Source organism: Dromiciops gliroides, chromosome 3 (genome assembly GCF_019393635.1).
Source record: "Dromiciops gliroides isolate mDroGli1 chromosome 3, mDroGli1.pri, whole genome shotgun sequence".
NCBI classification, from domain to species: Eukaryota; Metazoa; Chordata; class Mammalia; order Microbiotheria; family Microbiotheriidae; genus Dromiciops; species Dromiciops gliroides.
In genome coordinates, this window is record NC_057863.1 from 445216187 (window position 1) to 445235444 (window position 19258).

General features: G+C 37.1%; 1 protein-coding gene across 1 annotated transcript in view; it reads right to left on the reverse strand.

Annotated features, from left to right (window-relative positions):
* Nucleotides 1–19258, reverse strand: part of BBS5 (Bardet-Biedl syndrome 5) — a 29122-nt gene that overhangs the window by 6251 nt on the left and 3613 nt on the right. Inside the window, exons 3-9 of the mRNA XM_043995253.1 lie at nucleotides 17562–17627; nucleotides 16323–16372; nucleotides 15746–15873; nucleotides 12488–12623; nucleotides 9479–9574; nucleotides 4436–4498; nucleotides 2378–2512 (exon numbers count right to left, since the gene is read on the reverse strand). Coding sequence (XP_043851188.1) covers nucleotides 2378–2512; nucleotides 4436–4498; nucleotides 9479–9574; nucleotides 12488–12623; nucleotides 15746–15873; nucleotides 16323–16372; nucleotides 17562–17627 — 674 coding nt within the window. The remainder of the gene's footprint in view (nucleotides 1–2377; nucleotides 2513–4435; nucleotides 4499–9478; nucleotides 9575–12487; nucleotides 12624–15745; nucleotides 15874–16322; nucleotides 16373–17561; nucleotides 17628–19258) is intronic.

The following is a 19258-nucleotide window of genomic DNA, read 5'->3' on the forward strand; positions in this document are numbered from 1 at the left end:
TTTTTTTTTTTGTTTGTTTGCTTGTTTGTTATTTTGTATGTGTGGTGAGAAAGTGGAAGCAGGGAAAAGACTACCTACTCTTGAGAGGTCTAGAAGTGAAAAGGAGAGATAAAAATGATAGCATCAGTGAGTGTCATGGCTAAGTGAAGGTATGTTTTATATTAAATGAGAGGAGAATTGATTTCTATTGGCAGAAAGACTAAACTAGTGGAACAAAAGTTTGAAGACATAAGAGAGAAAAGAATTTATGAAGCAAGTTCCTGGAGAAAGTGGGAGGAAAAAGAATCAAGAGCACATTTAGTTATGTTTAGAATAGAGAGATTATTTCTTCATTTTAGGAAGGAATGAGATGATGAATGGCAATACACAAAAATCTATGGGGAAGAGAAAGGAAAAAGGATGAAGGAATTAGCGTTGTATGGCTTCCATATTCTCAGTAAAGTAGAAGGCAGGGGGCATGGAGAAATTCTGGAGAGTCTAATATGTAGAATCTGAAAGTCAAGAGATGAATTAAAAATGTTGTTGTTCAGCAGTGAGGGCCCAGAATCAGAATATTAGAGGGGGGAAGGCTGCTGGAGATCAATGCAACTCCATGTTAGAGAAGAAGCATCTGAAATCCCAGAGAAGTGAAATTACTTGCTGAAAGCTGCACAATAAGTTGGAAGAGGTGGGTCAGAATCTGGTGTCTGGCTCTCAGGCCAGCTCTCTTGTTTCTGGACCATGCGTCCCTTGCATCAGAAAGTGTGGATTTGCTGTCGACCTGGCTGGCACAGCTTCATGATCTCCGGCCATGTTTAGCGGTTTGAGAGGAGAAGCAAGGAAAAATGGAATGAGTGATAGGTGATACAATGTCAAGAATTTTCATGTTAAGTATGATAGAAGGAAACACATATGTATTAAGTACCTACTGTGTACCAAGAACTGTGTTACATGCTTTATAGATATTATCTCAGGAGGTTGGTGCCCTTATTATTCTCATTTAAAAGTTGAGGAATGGGGGGCAGCTAGGTGGTGCAGTGGATAAAGCACTGGCCCTGGAGTCAGGAGGACCTGAGTTCAAATGTGGTTTCAGATACTTGACACTTACTAGCTGTGTGACCCTGGGCAAGTCACTTAACCCCCATTGCCCTGCAAAAAAAAAAAAAAGTTGAGAAAGACACAGGTTAAGTAACTTGCCCACATAGCTAGTGAGTGTTGCATGGATTAAAGAACAGAGGTCATGATGGAAATGGCTATGCATGGGTCCAAGCTAGATATAGAGGCAAATGATACTAGGAAAGATCTAATGAACTTGGAGAATAAAGGAGCATCAAGGGACTAGACGTTAGGATGAAGGTAGAGAGAAGGTTCAGTAGGGACAGGGCATGGAAGGGAAAGATGAAGGAGCTATAATCTAAGGGCCCTGATCTCGAGATCTTTGTGGCAGAGTGGTTCTTTGTAATGAGGAGATTGAATTGATGAGTCCTGCTGATGGATGGCTTAAGTAGAACATAGATGAAGATTATTAAATAAGGAGCCCATAAGCTCACTTTGTCAGATGGGTTATTAATATGGATGATGAAATTATGGAGGATGACGGCAAAGGGCCAGAGAGACTGTTGTTGACGTTACTGCGGAAGACAGAAGAGTCTCATCTTAAAAGTCACTTGACAATTGTTGATTAGGAGGAGAAAAGAATGAGACTAGAGTTATACTGAACAGATTGCAAAAGAGGCAAGCTTGTGGATTAATGACAGAAAAACAAACAATGGTTTGGAAGTGGTACCAGGCATTAAGAATGACCTCCACTTCTCTTAGAGTAACACAGGGAAAGTGTCAAAATAAGTAGCCTTCATTGGAGAGGTCTGTGAAGTAAGAACCAACCTTCAGATAAGATAAGGTAGCAGAGGGGGCAGCTAGGTGGTGCAGTGGATAAAGCACCAACCCTGGATTCAGGAGGACCTGAGTTCAAATGTGGTTTCAGATACTTGACACTTACTAGCTGTGTGACCTTGGCAAGTCACTTAACCCTCATTGCCTCCCCGCCATTCCCCACCCATGAAAAGAAGAGGGAGTGCCCATGTTGGACACTGGCATTCCAACCAGCATAATGGAAGAGATTAAAATAAAGTAGAGGTAGGCAACAATCAGTACAGGAAGGGATAAATGTGAAGGGGGGATTTTTGCTTAGGATATAGATAGCAGGGATAAAAGTATCAGAGGGTTGGCTGGATGCATGTGTTAGTGGTGGAGGAAGAGAAGTGCTAGGCAGACAGAATCCATGAATTATTCATCATTTTAAAGCAGTTAAAATAAAATGTTTGCAATGTTCTTGCTATCTGTGCATTTGAATATAATAATATGGCAAACTGATTATTTAATAAACTGAAGAAATTACCTTTTCTTCCATCTCATAATCCACCCCAAATATAGGACTGGCAGAATAGACTCTGTGAAGTGAATTTATTTCCTTTAATGACGCCTGTAGTTTTTCCATAGGATCTATTTTGAAACCAAGAACATATCCTCCACTCTGCAAGAAAGAATAATCTTAAAAGAGCCTGAAGAAATATTTCTACCACATGAGAAATTATAAAGCTCTAATATTCTTGATCTTCAGAGAACAATTTCCATGCTAGGCTACCTGTACTCTGGCTTCCTCTTCCTCCTTCTTGCCACCAGTGCTCAGACCCCTACCTGGGACCCTGTGTTCTGACTGATAAGTTCTCCCTTTTTCTTTTGTGGTCTTGGGCCTGCCACTTTGGTCAGCTCCAAGCCATGCATCATGTGCTCATCCTCCACCTCCTCCTTCCAACTCTAGTTCCCCACATGTCATCTTCTATTAGAACAGGGCAGGGACTGTTTACTTGCTCATATTTGTATCCCCAGCACTTAGCACAGTGCACTTCAAATAATTTTTATTTTTCTGTTGATTTAGTTATTATAATAGCATAGCAGATTGTAATGGTCAAGGGAGTCAACTTTTCATTGAGTTATTTCTTGGGAATAATCATAGACTTTTTTTGGGGGGGCAATGAGGGTTAAATGACTTCCCCAGAGTCACATAGCTAGTAAGTGTCAAGTGTCTGAAGTTGGATTTGAACTCCGGTTTTTCTGAATCCAGGGCCAGTGCTTTATCCACTGCACAACCTAGATGCCCCCATAATCATAGACTTTTTTTGGAAGCGATTGGGGTTAAGTGACTTGCCCAGGGTCACATAGCTAGTAAGTGTTAAGTGTCTGAGGCTGAATTTGAACTCAGGTCCTCTTGAATCCAGGGCTGGTGCTCTATCCACTACTCACCTAGATGCCCCAATCATAGACTTTTCTTTTTTCTTTCTTTCTTTCTTTTTTTTTTTTTTTTGTGTGCAGGGCAATAAGGGTTAAGTGACTTGCCCAGGGTCACACAGCTAGTAAGTGTCAAGTGTTTGAGGTCGGATTTGAACTCAGGTCTTCCTGAATACTGAGCTGGTGCTTTATTCACTGCGCCACCTAGCTGCCCCTAAACAATTGTTTCTTTCTTTCTTTTTTTTTTTTAAGTGAGGCATTTGGGGTTAAGTGACTTGCCCAGGGTCACACAGCTAGTAAGTGTCAATCATCTGAGGCCCGATTTGAACTCATGTACTCCTGACTCCAGGGCTGGTGCTCTATCCACTGTGCCACCAGCTGCTCCCAATCATAGACTTTTAAAAGGAAACAGCTTTGCCTGAGATTAGCTAATCGACCCATTCTCTATCTCTACTTTCAATTTTTCTAGCTCTTGCAAGAGACATTGGACCATGATCATTGGGAGAATGGGTAGACATTCAGGTTTTGGACTTGAATTTAGAGGGGAAATACAGGTGTGGGTGTGTGGGTGTGTGTTTTCCTGGGTCATTTCAGTCGTGTCCAACTCTTCATGACCCCATTTGTTTTTGTGTGTTTTTGCAAAGATACTGGAGTGGCTAGCCATTTCCTGCTCCAGCTCATTTCAGAAATGAGGAAACTGAGACAAATAGGAGTAAATGACTTCCCAGGGTCACACAATTAGTGTCTGAGGCTCAAAATGAACTCAGGAAAATGAATCTTTCTGACTCCAGGCTGGGCACTCTATCCACTGCACCACCTTGCTGCCCAAGTAATTATTTTACTTCAATAAATCTCTTTTGGAAATTGGGATAAATAAGGCATAAAGGTATGTATGTTGAGATAATAAAACATCCTTTTAAATGATACCTAACAAAAAAGATCTATCCAAATAACATTTTCTTAACCTAACAGGTATTATTGTTCTTTTAAGAACATGCAAGTATGATTTCAGTCTTCCTATGTAACTTTACACATATAGATAATCCCTTTCTTGTGCTCCCCATCAGTGACTAGTCTCATATTATATTATTAATAAGCTCTTAGACCTAGGCTGTCACATAGATATAGTACTTATTAAACACAATGTTAAAAACATTAAATATCTTACCTGTTGAGAGCTCTCTATAACGAGTGCTAAACCAAATTTTGAATCTCTGACCTTTATAGAACGCTAGTCATAAAATGAGAAAGAAACAAAAATGTAGTTCGGATTATTTGGTGATAAAGACAATTTAACATTTAGTATTCCATTATACTATTAAGTTTTTATTCCATAATTCCACGTTTTCATGATAAATGAAAACTACATGATAAATACAGCATGATAAAAAATAAAACCACCAACATCTAACAGATAAAAATTTTTCTCCCTGTATTATTCCACCAAGGAAATCAATTAACACACTAATAGCAATGATGAAACAGCGTTTTCAAATTAAGAAAATCAGTAAAAGTTACCAACCATAAAAATGTATAGTTTCCTAAAAATGTTTCTGACTGCATCATTCACTGGTACTAGGCAGCTTAAAAAAATTATTCAGGGGCTGGTGGTCTTAGTCCTCAAGGGCCATTCCATTTTGTGGCTTCTTTGGCAGAACTGGTCCAAATGGTTATGTGATTTCCTCCTCCCCACTTACTGAACCATTCTTTTTATAATCTGATGGATGTTTAGGAAGAAGAAACTTAGGGGGACCATGATAGTTACTTCAAACATGTAAAGGGCTACCATGTGGTGTTAGACATTATAAATGGCTCTAGACGACAGACTTAAAGCCAATGAATGGAGGTTACAGGGAGGCAGATCATACAGTTTTCTTTTGTTTCCCAACCTAGTACAGTACTTAGCATATACTAAGTGTTTAATAAATTCTTTATTTCTATCTTCCTCTGATCAGTTCAGATGAAAGTGAGTTTCAAGTGCACTCAATATCTTCCTTCCCACCTCCTTCCCCTATCCCCATCCTTTGTTTCTTATCCCCTTTTTTCCCTAGTATATTCATTTTCACCCCTCTTGCCCTTTTTCTGTTAAAATCATAATAAAACCACTCCTAGGCTCTGTCATATGTAACTCCTTCTAAAACCCCTGATGAAAAGACTTCATTCTTTTTTAGTTCCTTACATTTGCTGGTTTGTATTTACTGTTTCATGTTTTTCTTGACTTCTGTGTTTGTATTACAAGGTTTCTCCTCAATTCTAGTGTTTGTGTCAGGAATGCCTGGAAGTCTGTTATTTTATTAGAAGTCCATTCCAACTCTACTTGCCCTTCTCTCCACCCTCCGTTATGCTTATGTTTGCCAGGTTGGTTACTGTATGGAAGCATATTAAAAACCTTTTTAATAAAATGGAAAATAATAAATAATATTTTCTCTAGCCTAAAAACCCTTTTAGGAAATTGGGTAGGACAAAAAGCTAAGAACTTCTTTAGGGAAATAATATTGCCTTTCCCCTACCTGTTTTCAACTGGACTATTTATTATCTGTCTAAGGATAATCTTTAGTTTCCCTTCCCTTGAAACTATCTGGGCTAAAACACATTCTTTTCTATAGAGAACAGCAATTGATATTCTCTCAGGGTAGAGACCCATTGATTTGAGGGGAGTAGTTAAAAAATAATGAGATAGTGTTTTTTGTCACTTAACTATTTTCTGAGACAATAATAACAAGCTATATTTTAACATATTGTGAGCTTCCTTTGTTAAAAATTCCTAGAAAATGTCAACTAAAATTTTCTTGGTGCAAAGAGGGCATGAGGGAGCTATGTTAATTTGCCCATTTTTCTCTAAGTCAGAAAATGTGTAGATATTATATTACTGCTAAACAAAATGATTTCCTAAAAGAGTATACTAGCAATATTTTTTTTCCTTTGATACTTGGTCATGAGCCTGGGTTTGACTTTTTGGGATATTATAGTCCAATTTATCTATCTATAATGTCTATCTATAGTATACACACACACACACACACACACACACACACACACACACACACACACACACACACACCCATATCTGCTCCTTAATAGTGGTGGCTGATCAATGTATAATCCTGACTGTTTTTACTTGGGATTTGAAATCTTTCTGGCTACTTGCAATATTTTCCCTTTCTAGACCTGTAAGCTCTGGATTTGGGCTATTTTGTTCCTGGAAATTTTAAATTTAGAGTTTCTTTCAGGGGGTGTATGATTGATTCTTTATTTTCACTCTGACCTCTGGGTTCTAATAAATGTGGAAAGTTTTCTTTCGTGATTTCTTGAAATATGATATCTAGCCTCTTTTTTTTTTGGTCAAGGTTTTTATGTAGTGCAATAATTCTTAAATATTTCTTCTTGAACTGTTTGCTAGGTCACTTGTTTTTGATATGATACTTGACATTTTCTTCTGTATTTTCAATATTTTGACTTTGTTTTTAATATTTCTTATTGTTTCAGAGAGTCATTAACTTCTGTTTGCTCTTTTCTATTTTTCAAAGATTCTGTTATTTGGATAAGGTTTTGTAACCTCTTGTCCTAAGGTGTTAATTTTTCTTCCCTACCCTTCAAAATTCTCATTTCTTATCCAATTTTTTCCTCTAGGACTCTCATTTAATTTATAAAATTATTTGTTAGCACTTGCTTCATATCTTCCAGGAACTTAGTTGACCTCATGTCCACATTGTGTTGTCCTTTGAGATTTTGACTGTAGATGTTTTTGAGTCATTCTCTTCTGTGTTTGTGTTTAGGATGTCCCTGATTCCAGAAGGGCTCTTAGTTGTGGGAGTCTTTTATTATTTTATTTATTTATTTATTTTTTAGTGAGGCAATTGAAGTTAAGTGACTTGCCCAGGGTCACACAGCTAGTAAGTGTTAAGTGTCTGAGGCCAGATTTGAACTCAGGTACTCCTGACTCCAGGGCCAGTGCTCTATCCACTGCGCCACCTAGCTGCCCGTGAGTCTTTCATTATTTACTCATTCTTCTAGCTTTACTTTTCAAACTGGAACTTTTTGTTAAGGCCAGACTCAGCACACTTGTGGAGGGAATTTCTTGGCTTTGTTTGGTCCTGACGTATAATCTTTGGGGTCCTATTGCTATTTTCTCTGGACATTGAATGCTGTGTGTTCAGAGGGTCTTGGACCACTCAGTATGGTGCCTGAAAGCTTTTTTTGAGCCCAAAGCTGTCTGATTTAGGGAGAAGTATGATCACTGCCCTCTTGGTCTGGAAGCTATGCAAGCCTCTGACCTTAATTTGGGACTGGACAACACAACTGTAGGCTTGTCTATTTCTAGTATCAGTGAACTGCTCCTGAACTAAGCTCCTGTAAGCTAGCTAGAAGGCTAGCAGTTTCAGAGTGACAGAACTTCAGTCTTCCCCTAGATCTGAGCTCCCTACCTTGTTCAATAAGCTGTAGGCCTCAGACAGAGTTGGTAGTTGAATTGAAGACCCTGCTCTGAGGTCAGAGCCACACAGCTGCTCCTTGCTTCTATTTAGCCTTAGGCAAGGGACCTGGTAGTGATCTGGTACTAGCAGCAGGTCAGCAACTATAGACTCTAGTTTTCTCCTCAGTCCACATTCAATTGCTACCCAGTTCTGGAAGGCTCTGTGCAGTACCTTTCTGGCTTGAATAGTCCCTAGTGCCTTGCTGACTTTTGTCTGTTTACCTATGCTGACCTGAGCTAGAAAAATGACTCTGTTTTTTCCTTGGATTTCCTAATTACTCCTTGGTCTAATGCTCTTTCTAAGTCTTTGTTGGAGTAACTGTAGTGAAGCTCTGAGTGTATTGCTCTCTCTTACTCTGTCACACTTGCTGGTATTGAGTGTGAGTCTTAAAGAGCTCACCTCTAACCTAAAGTTGCTTTGGGGAAGATAGTCAACAAGCATTAAACACCTATTATGTGCCAATCAGTGTGCTAAGTGCTCGGGATACAAAGAAAGACAAAAAACCAGTCCCATTCTCAAAGAGTTCACAGTCGAATGGGGGTGACAACATGCAAACAACTATGAAAAGCCAAAATATATAAAGAATAAATAATCAACCGAAGGAAGGCACTAACAGTAAGGAGGAAAGACTTCTTGTAAAAGATAGGATTTTAGTTGAGACTTAGAAGGAGGTCAGGAGATGGAAGTGAGAAGGAAGAGAATTCCAGGAATGAAAATGCATGTAATTGGGACACAGAGTGTCTTCAGTGAGAGATAGCAAAAAAGTGAGTGTTACTGGACAGCAGAGTGTGTGGGGTTAAGTAAAGTATAAAAAGACTGGAAAGACAAAAAAAGGCCAGGATAGGAAGGGCTCTGAACACCAGAGGATTTTATATTTGATCTTGGAAGCAATAGGAAGCTACTGGAATTAACTAAATGAGGGAGGGGTGATATGGTCAAACCTATGTTTTAGGAAGATTAATGATATCTGTATGGAGGGTAGACCAGAGTGAGGAGAGACTTGAGGAGGGAGAACAACCTTAAGGCTATTGCAACAATTCAGGCTACTGGTGAACCAAGGTGGTGGTAGAGTTAGAAGAGAGAAAGGGGCATAGATGAGAGGCAGTGTGTGCTGCTACATATAACTATGCATGCCATGGGACTAGCTTATATTCCCTCATGAGGAAGTTGTGGGGATACTTTTGATAACCTAAATACCTTGCATGAAGTGTAAGAAAGGCCCACTTTATAATTTCTCTTCATTGTAAGTAGAGTTATTTGAAAGTTCCAATGTACTTTACTATTCCTAGAATGCTAACTGATAATGGCATACTATCCTATGTATAGATATGAATTTTTGTTGAAAAAGCAAATTATGACCATTTTTATCTTAATTAGCTAGGAATTATAAAATGTAAAGTGCTACTACTTTAAGAAATAAACAAAGGAAATAGTGAACTAGTCTGAAACAAATCATAAAATCCTTTTTGGATTTTATAATTGTACATTAGTATTTATAAAAATACTAAATGGAAATTGTTCGTTCTTTTTTTTTTTAATTTTTTTGGTGGGGCAATAAGGGTCAAGTGATTTTCCCAGGGTCACACAGCCAGCAAGTGTCAAGTGTCTGAGGTCAGACCCGAACTCAGGTCCTCCTGAATCCAGGGCTGGTGCTCCATCCACTGCACCATCTAGCTGCTCCCAAAATTATTCATTCTTAAGTGACATTAAAATTAGGAGACCAAAATGTACATACTTACAATTTGCAGATATGGTATGCTGACATTGAAACTTTCATTCATATTTGCATGCCAAACAATTCTCACATTGGTAATAATAAAGGTTCCCAAATTTCCCTATAAAAACAATTTGGGATACGCATTGATTAGAATCCATAAGATGTCCTATTACTGAAAAATATTATGAGTTATGCTAAATATTTCTCTAAGCAATACCTAAATTAAGCTTTATAGTCAACAACACCACAACTTTCTTACTCAGGTCTTAGGGTATTAGAAAAGTTATGACAAGGTAAGAGAAAAATATATGTGACAACCTCTCTTTATGGTGGCTCTTACCACCATAAACTAGAGGATACAATTCTCTCCCAGGTAACCATGACTATCCAAAAACTTATTCCAAAATTCTCCAGTTTGACAGTCTAAAAATCTTAAAAGAAAAAAAACCCAGTGCTTAAAAATAAGTGATATGTGTGTAGCACTTTAAAAATTGCACTTATATAAAGTGCAAAGCACTTTGTTCTTAAAAATAGTTTGGAGGCAAACGAAGTGACTTACCCAAGGTCACACAGCTAGTAAATATCTAAGGCTGGATTTGAACTCAGGTCCTACAGACTCCAGGGCCTGTATTCTAAACATTGGGCCACCTAGCTGCCCCTACAAAGCACTTTAGATACATTATCTCATTTTAAACTTCATAATCACTCAGTGAGGTAGGTTCCACAGGTATTATTATTATCTCCATTTCACAAATGAGGAAATTGAGGATCACAGCATTTAAGCAACTTGCCCATGGTCACCCTGCTTATAAGGCTGGAAGGCTAGATTTGAACACAGGTTTTCCTAATTCCAAGTCCTGAATTGACTCCCCTAAAACACAATGACTCTCTATATGTTGCCTTTCAAAAAGAAGGAAATATGTATGATAATCCATGTTTGGGTCTATCATTTCAAGTCTCGAAACAACCCAGCAACTAAGGAGGCATCTTTTGGATGACCAGATTTATAAAAACAGGAAAAGGATACAGGACACACAACACAGTTCCCAAAGTCATACTGGCACCCACAGAGGATTATTTTCAACCTTGACAGTAATTAGCCTGAAGTCATTATTTTTTTGATCCATTTTCATATGGAACACTTCCTAAAAGAGTATTACGTATTTTTTTTATCTCTCACTTAGAAAAAGAATACTTGTGATACTCTTAAAGACTTGCTGAAACAAAGGGAAACATTTTTGCTTGGTTTAAATTCAACTTAATTTGACAAACATTTATTAAACACCTACTATGTACAAGGTACTGTGGGAGTGATGTAGGAGGCAAAAAAGGGTTAATAGAAAAATATAAGACCCAAGTCTAGTACAGATATTAGCTCTAAAAGGGAGTCAGTTCCCAGTTAATGGATAACTTATGTTAGGTTCTTATACCCATAGTGATCAACATCCATAACGGACCAGAATGGGTCAGGTCAAAATAACAATAAAGGAAAAAGACAACCTATAGAAATTCTAATGAAAAATGATTATATTTTGAAACTAGCCATGAGAATCAGAAAGAGACATGCGCAGAAAAGGCCAAATTTGTCCCCCGATTTACCTTATGACGTGTGAACCCCCAAAACATACCTCCACTGAAAAAGGTACCCACCTTGGGGGTTGGCTTAGGACCCCCAGGAACTCCACATTAGGATAAGCCCTCCCCTGTACCTCCCCAAGGTGGAGATTCTTATAATGAGACTGATAATCAATTTATCCACACTATAAATATAACTGTCTTTCCTTTCCTTATTTGAGAGATACCTTTCCAATATTCTGGTTCTCTCCCTGTGGTCATCCACAGTATTGCAATAAAACTTAGGAAACTGAGTCACTGAGTCTTGTAATTCTTTTGGGACGACTCACAATCAATTTGACCCAAATTCCAGCCCACATCAGGAGGTGCTGGGATACAAAGAGAAAAACCAGTTTTTGGCTTCAAGGAGCTTACATTCTGCAGGGGATTATATACACAGATAAAGTAGAACAGAAGGTAGAGAGGGATGGAGCAAAAGAGGGGTTCTGATATTAATTATCATTAGTAGGAAATGCTAATAAGAATAGAATGCATTACTTGTATTTTTAACAGTGTGCCAAGGAAAGGACACATTTTGTTTTCAAGATGTCTGGAATCATTAAAAGATTTTGCAATTTCCCAAAGATAATACAACTTGTTCTCTTCCTCTTCAGTTCTGGGCCCAATTCACTCTCTGTTTGCAGTGTCAATCAAGATACACACATATATACTAGATGGACATGCTTTACAGGCTGTCCATCCAACTGTATCTCACCTAATCAACCCAGTGTGACCTGCAAACAAGAGTATCCAGAGGACTTCACTATCTATATGGAATTCTTCAAATTGTACTGAAGTTCTTCCTTCACAATAGCAAACACTTTTGGCTGGCATGTCTCCCTGTTTTATGCTTTATCTGATATTAGTGATCATAGATTAACAAATAAGATTATCTCTGTTGTTAAATCTTTCAAGGAGTCTTATATAATTTTAACATATGTATGGGAAACAGCTTCCAATACTAATATTCCAGTTTTTTTACATGGTCATGAGACGATAGTCTACAAAGAATTGAAAAGGCCCATCACTCAGAGGGCAATGGATGTGAGCAAGCTGAAACACATTACCAGCAAGGAATTAGGAAAAGCAGAATGAAGGATGTCATCAAAAAAATGCCTGAGAAAAAGAAGCCGGGCTAGTCACATGGGAACAGTGACACAGAACTGATGAAGAGTGTGGTACCCTTGCATTGGTAAGAGGAATCAAGGAAGGCTCATAGAACATTAGGTAGACCCCTTGTAGGGAACTTACAGAAGAATATAAACAAGAGTTTCTCAGAATGGGTAGTCAGGAATGGGCTGCACTGCTTATACTGAAGAGACACTGATCCATTTGAGTGTCTGAGTAGATGAGCCAAGTAAAAATGACTGATAAGGCTCTATTAAAGGCTTTATTAAAATCTTGCTTTCAACCATACCTGGTCACTGGATAAATTCCAAACACCATTGATTTTATCATATACTTGTTCTTGTGGTAATAATCTTAGCTGTTTGTTTTGAATTAATGCACTCCTCAGTTTAAAATCACGGTACATTTTAGAAGTTTCATAAGCTCTACAATAAAAAAAATAGGACAACAAAGCTGAAAATGTAATTTTTAGACTTATTTTTATACATGTCCAAAATATTAATGAAATAATTATGCATTTCTTTTCTACATTACATTAATAATTAAATTATATCAATTACATTAATACAGTCAGTCAACAAGCATTTATTAAGTTCCTACTCTATACCAGGCACTGCGCTAAGTACTACAGATACTAAGAAAGGCAAAAACGGTCCCTGATCAGTCTAACAGAGGAGGGAACATGTAGACAACTATGTAGAAAGCAGATATATACAAGATAAATTAGACTCTCAGGAGAAAGGAACTAGCATGTTTAGGGTCACGTAACTAGTAACCAGAAATTGAAAAGTTACTGGTAGATAATTTTTAAAAAATGTGTTCAAATTTAGTAGTGGCTATCCTCAAAATCTAATTGTTTAGGTACAAAAAAGTCTCAAATGTTCATAATATATCATACAGCACAAATAATAAACAAAATGTTACTTAAAAATCCTGGTGAAAAAATTCTTTCTATTATGGAAGATCTGCAACTGTTTTTTAACTGGCAGATTTGCAGACTTGTCAGTCAACTAGCATTAATTGGCCCACTATGTGTCAGTCACTGTTGTGTGGTTTTATAAAGTCCCCTAGGACACTAAGGGGGTTAAGGATACTCTGAGGTCAGAATTTTTCCCATTATGCCACGTGTGCCTCTATTTTACTTTCTAGATATTAAAACATGGCTTACACAGATCTAGAACTTTTATTTTTCTGTTATACCTATATTTCTGTGTATACATACATACATATATATATATACATGAAACAATTCCTACATGTATTATAGATATGTACATGCAGGCATGTGCCTGTGCACATGCACTCACACACACAGAGACAGCTAAGTGTCAGTTGGTATCAGGAAGACCTGAGTTCAAATGTGATCTTAGACACTCGTTAGCTGTGTGACTCACTTAACCTCTGTTTTCTCAGTTGTAAAGTGGGTTTATAGCACCTACGTTTCAGGTAGTGAGAATAGATGACAATATTTGTGAAGTATTTAGTACAGTGCTTGACAAGTGTTTAATATATGCTTATTTCCTTCCTTCCTCTTTTTTTCTTTTTTCTTCTTTTCTTCCTATATTTATCCACCAAACTAGCTCCCTTTTTCTGATGTTCCTGTTTCTGTCAGTGATATTCTATCATCCACAAGGGCTTATAACCACAGAATTAGGCTAGTAGAACTAGTTCACAGTGTTCTTTGAAGAAATGATGCTTTTTTACACCTAGCTTGGTAAATATATGATAGTTTGTTTATAATGCTTTGTCTCCTTAAAATATGTCCCCTTCTCTTCTCTACTTAACCAAATCACACTCATCCTTAAAGGCCCAGTTCTCTATAAAACTTTCTCAAATCATTCTGGCCCACATTGATCTATCCCATAGTACTTATTATCACTTCTTTAGACACTAATTATAAATTATTTACATATTGCCTTATATTGTTATTCGAATATTTCATGCACCTACACCTTATATTCCCAAGAAGATGGTCAACTTCTTGGAATCAGAAACTGTTTTTTTTTTGTTGTTGTTGTTTGTTTGTTTTTTTGCTGGGCAATGGGGGTTAAGTGACTTGCCCAAGGTCACACAGCTAGTAAGTGTCAAGTGTCTGAGGCCGGATTTGAACTCAGGTACTTCTGAATCCAGGGGTGGTGCTTTATCCACTGCGCCACCTAGCCGCCCCTGTTGTTTTTTTTAAACACTGTTAGGCACTTAGCTGGAACTCATGAAACTAAGAATAAAGTAAAACTTTAGTCAGAAGTCTCAAGGAATTGGATATATGGTTAACTGTACTTTCTCATTAACTGAGAATTCACCAGAGAATCATTTTTATTTCAACTACTGTTGATATACATCAGTCTATTTTCTTGGCCTGGTAAGTACATTGTTCTGAGGAAAACATTTCTTTGATGAGCCAGGATCTTACAGTGCCTCAGGATGAGTATTTGTAACATCACTGGCTGTAATAATAATACAAATGTAGAAAACATAGGAATTTGGCCTGAACACCCTACTAACTCAGAAATATGTCTCAGAAGTTGTTTTGTATCTTTCTTTAAAAAACTAATTCCTAATGTAATCTTCTCATTTCCCTTTTTCTGACAAAGAATGAATGCAGAACAATATTCTGGGTAAATGAGGATTCTCATCAGCTGAATTGCATTTACTTCTAGCTTTACTGCATGTATAAATTGGCTAACAACTTTGCAATATCAATAACAGGATTTCCTTAGTTTTCAAAACTCTAAGAAGGTATATATAAGTAACATATGAATGTAACTATAAAATTTGCCTCTCATTTTTAGACTTCTTGGTTATATATAGACACATTCATGGATGTATGCGTGCACGCACACGCACACACACACAAACTATAAATCATGGCCAAAGAGAACTTCAGGAATATGTCAACAAATGTGAATTTTCTTTTTCTCTAATCATGTACTTACTTATGCAGAAAATACTTACAACATTTGTATACTGTCAAGTGGATATTGATAGGGCCCAAAGATCCTGAAATTGCTGTCTTTCTTTAGTAGTATCAATGCTATTTTTAACATTACACTCAAGTCTTTTTATTTCTTGACAATATGTGTGTATGTATCTATGTATGTATGCATGTATGTATCTATGTGTATACACACACAAAATGAAATGGAGAATTTCCTAAAGTGGAGATCAAACTTGATCCAAATAGTTGAGGCAAACAAATAAACAAAAAACAACCAAAAAAAAACTAACCACCCTTTTAATGAGAGAAAAGCACTCCTGGATTTCTCAGTTTTCCCAAAAGACTGTCTATATTAATTCAACTCCCCATCTTTCTTTATTTAGTTACCTATTGCAGACAAATAAGAATCCTGAAGAAACTTTTGATGTTTCAATTTACAAATGAGATAAAAAAATGTGCTTTTATTAGATTTCTTCTAAGGATATTGTTTCACATTATTATTCTGGGAAAATGATGCCTTATTCTTCTCTGTACTTTGTTTAATATGTATGCCTTGATATCACAAAGTGACTAAGTTGTATCTAGCAATTCAAAAACATTTTTTTACCATACCTGTGTACTGCAATGACAGAGGTAAAAAGTCTAGGATTCCCAGGAACCACATTTGTAAATATAAACTCAAAACGAGTATTGTTACATTTTGTTAGTATATAAAGAGCTTCAGTCTGGCCCCGTAATTTCTGTAAGGACAAATTGGTAATGCTTATTAATACTTTCTATTTCATAGGCAAGTATTAGTTAATGGTGAAAAACTAGGTTAAGTGCAAATAAAAATCTAAAATAATGCAGATCTAAAATATATCTTTGCTATACATTTAAGGGTTAAGGACTAGCTTTGTAATTCCATTGGCATAGGGACTCCTGGGTGAGGAATCTCCTTCTACCAATGCAAGCTGGCATCTTCTCTGCAATTTATGATTTTGGAGAGTTGTCTAGAACATAATGAGGTTAAGTGACTTGCCTAGAGTCACCTGGCTGGGATATGTTTGAGGCAGAACTTGAATCCAGGTCTTCCTGGCCTTGAGACAAGCTTTCCATGCTGCCTCAACATTTTTTAACAAATTGAAAAGACTTAATTGCTTGTCACATTTTTAACAACTTTAATAAATTCTACACTTTTTATACTCACAGAGTTAGCAGTTCTTGTTGCAATATTGATTATGCAGTTGTAGCCAATAGCTAAAGTTAAAAAACAAAATATAAATGTTAAAGTAAATTGAACAGAAAACACACATTTCAAGAAACAAAATATAATTTCTACACTTTTAAACACTAACTATATAGTGGAATAGTGGTTTTTTAAGGCTTATAAATTATTGCCAGTATACTTTTTTTTTTTGGCTGGGCAATGAGGGTTAAGTGACTTGCCCAAGGTCACACAGCTAGTTAAGTGTCAAGTGTCTGAGGCTGGATTTGAACTCAGGTCCTCCTGAATCCAAGGCCAGTGCTTTATCCACTGTGCCACCTAGCTGCCCCTGGTTTTTTTTTTTTCAGTATACTTTTTTTTTAAAGGAAAAGGAGAACCAGAGATTCAATTATGGAATTACATTTTTTGCCTCCTTCCTAAAAAACAGTCCAGGATGTGGGAAGTCTGCTTCTTTACATGATACATCCTTAAATTAAATCTGACATCTTTGTGCCAGATGAAAAAGTTCATAAATAGACAGTGGGAAATTAGAAAATAATATACAATAATTAAAGGCCAACCATAAGCCATGACATTATTTTAAATTGTTTTAAAGATCAAAAACATGAATTATCATGACTACTTACTAATACAGTCATGAGAAATATCAATTCCCTTGTTTGTAGCTAATGGAAATGAGTTATTGGTTATAAAATTCAAGTCAAAAGTATACAAAAGTCATAAAACAAAGACGAATTACACTGGAGATAAAAGGCCATCTGTCAAGTGTTTAATTTCTTTCTTTCTTTCTTTCTTTTTTTTTAGTGAGGCAATTGGGGTTAAGTGACTTGCCCAGGGTCACACAGCTAGTAAGTGTCAAGTGTCTGAGGCCGGATTTGAACTCAGGTACTCCCGAATCCAGGGGTGGTGCTTTATCCACTGTGCCACCTAGCTGCCCCCAAGTGTTTAATTTCTAAAACAAAAACGAAACCCCAAACTCTCCTCCCTAATCCCATGTACATTTCTAGAAAAGATGATCTGTCTGAAGAAAAAATCAAATAATGCAGAAAGAACATTTATGTTTGTAAATTATGATGCAAACTCTGATTACTCTATATAATGCTTGACATTTAACAAATAAGATCTTTTCATGACATATACTTAGGTGTTATAAACAGCTATGAAATGTAGTAATTTACTTATAGACCTTGTATCTTTAAATTAACTTAAATATATACTTACAAAGATTGACCCTGGGTAATGCCAAAGAATGCCATATAATTCTCAAATTTGTCACTAATAATCTACCTGAAATAAAAAGAGCTGAAATGTTTAGCTGGCCTAGAGATTTTATTTTGAAATACATTTGTGAGATGAGAAATCTATGACTTCTCAACCTATTTATCAGTAACAAAATCACATCTAAAGAGCACTTTATAGTTACAAAGTGTTTTACACATAGTATCTCATATGATATATAGTGCTACTGTGAAGTAGGTAGTGCAATTATTATCTTTATTTTACAGATGAAGAAACTGAGGTTCATAGAGATTCAGTGCTCACAGCCAAGATTCAGAGCTAGGTCTTCCAAGTATACCACCCATTCATTTCCTCACTCAAAAAGTTATGGATAACTATGCTTTCCTGTGTACAAGGCACAGTGTTATATCAGCAAATGGAGCTCATACAGGATGTCAGAGGTAATCAGATTGAGGGCCAAGGATTACCATGATAGAGTTCATAAAAGGCTTGGTTCCAGCAAGGAAAAGGACCATCGCCATTCATCAGGCACTCAAGTAAAGGAGGTGCTAGTTTGGGAAAATGTAATGGTATGGTAGATGAGGAGAAGGGGAGAAAAAGAGCTTGTAGAGAATGGCTTCCATTTTTTAGAACAGGAAAAGGAGTGCTGGTAGGAGGTTTGAGGAGTGAAGAGAAGGTGAGGAATAGCTGCTGTGGTGAGCAGAATAGAGAATCAATAGGGAGAAGTAGAAGGCTTGCCTTGCTGTAGTGAAGGATCAGCTGAGATTAGAGAATTTAAATTTGTAGTCCAAATAGTTGTGCAACTTCCTCCAACTCTGTTGAGCAGTGTAAGTAGAAGCAAAGGAAGCAGATAGTGGGAGTGAGATGAGGTGGGATATGGCAATGTGTGAGTAGAAATATGACCAGAAACTAAGGATTCAAGAGTGAATAACAGTGTGGCATTGAACTGGTTCACCAAGAGAAGGGAGGATAGTGTAGCTAGAGTAATAGTAAAAGGGATTTCAGATCACAATGAGAAGGAAGAATGGGTTTAGGAGTAGTAAGGCATAGAGTGAGATGGATAAAAGATTATTATCAGTTAACAAAGTTTCAAAGATCCTAAACATGCAAATGTTGGATAGTATAGGATTCCTTGTAGGGAGTTGATGTGTAGTGAAGGAATAGGTTGTAGGAACTGAATAGATTGATGAATTGGGAAATTAGAGTATTCAAGACATAGGTTGACGTTCTCCAGTGTGAAGGCAGGAACTGGGTTTGAAAGTGAGACTATGAGCCAAGTCCTGAACTCATTGAAAAAGGAAAGATATTGGTACTAATGGCCACCCTGACATGAACTGGGTGAGAAAGTTTAATAGAATAAACTACAAAGAAGCAGAGATTGCTGAGTGATGGCTGTAGAGAGAGAGTCTGGAAATAATAATGGGGAGTAAGGAGTAATCTAGATTCCCTCAATGGAACTACTGTGTTGGAAGTAGGAGAGAAGGTAAAGGTATAACCAGTAGTGAAAAGGATAGCCAGGAATTTGGTATCATGGGGACTGGAGGGTAAAGGGGTCTCAGTGAATGCTAGTAGACAGAAGAAAGAGTGAGGAGGAAGCTGAAAGGGAATTTGTAGAATGGGATTTCTAGAGGACACAGTGGAAGGGGGTAGCCAGATCTGGAGTAGGACCTTGTTAATTT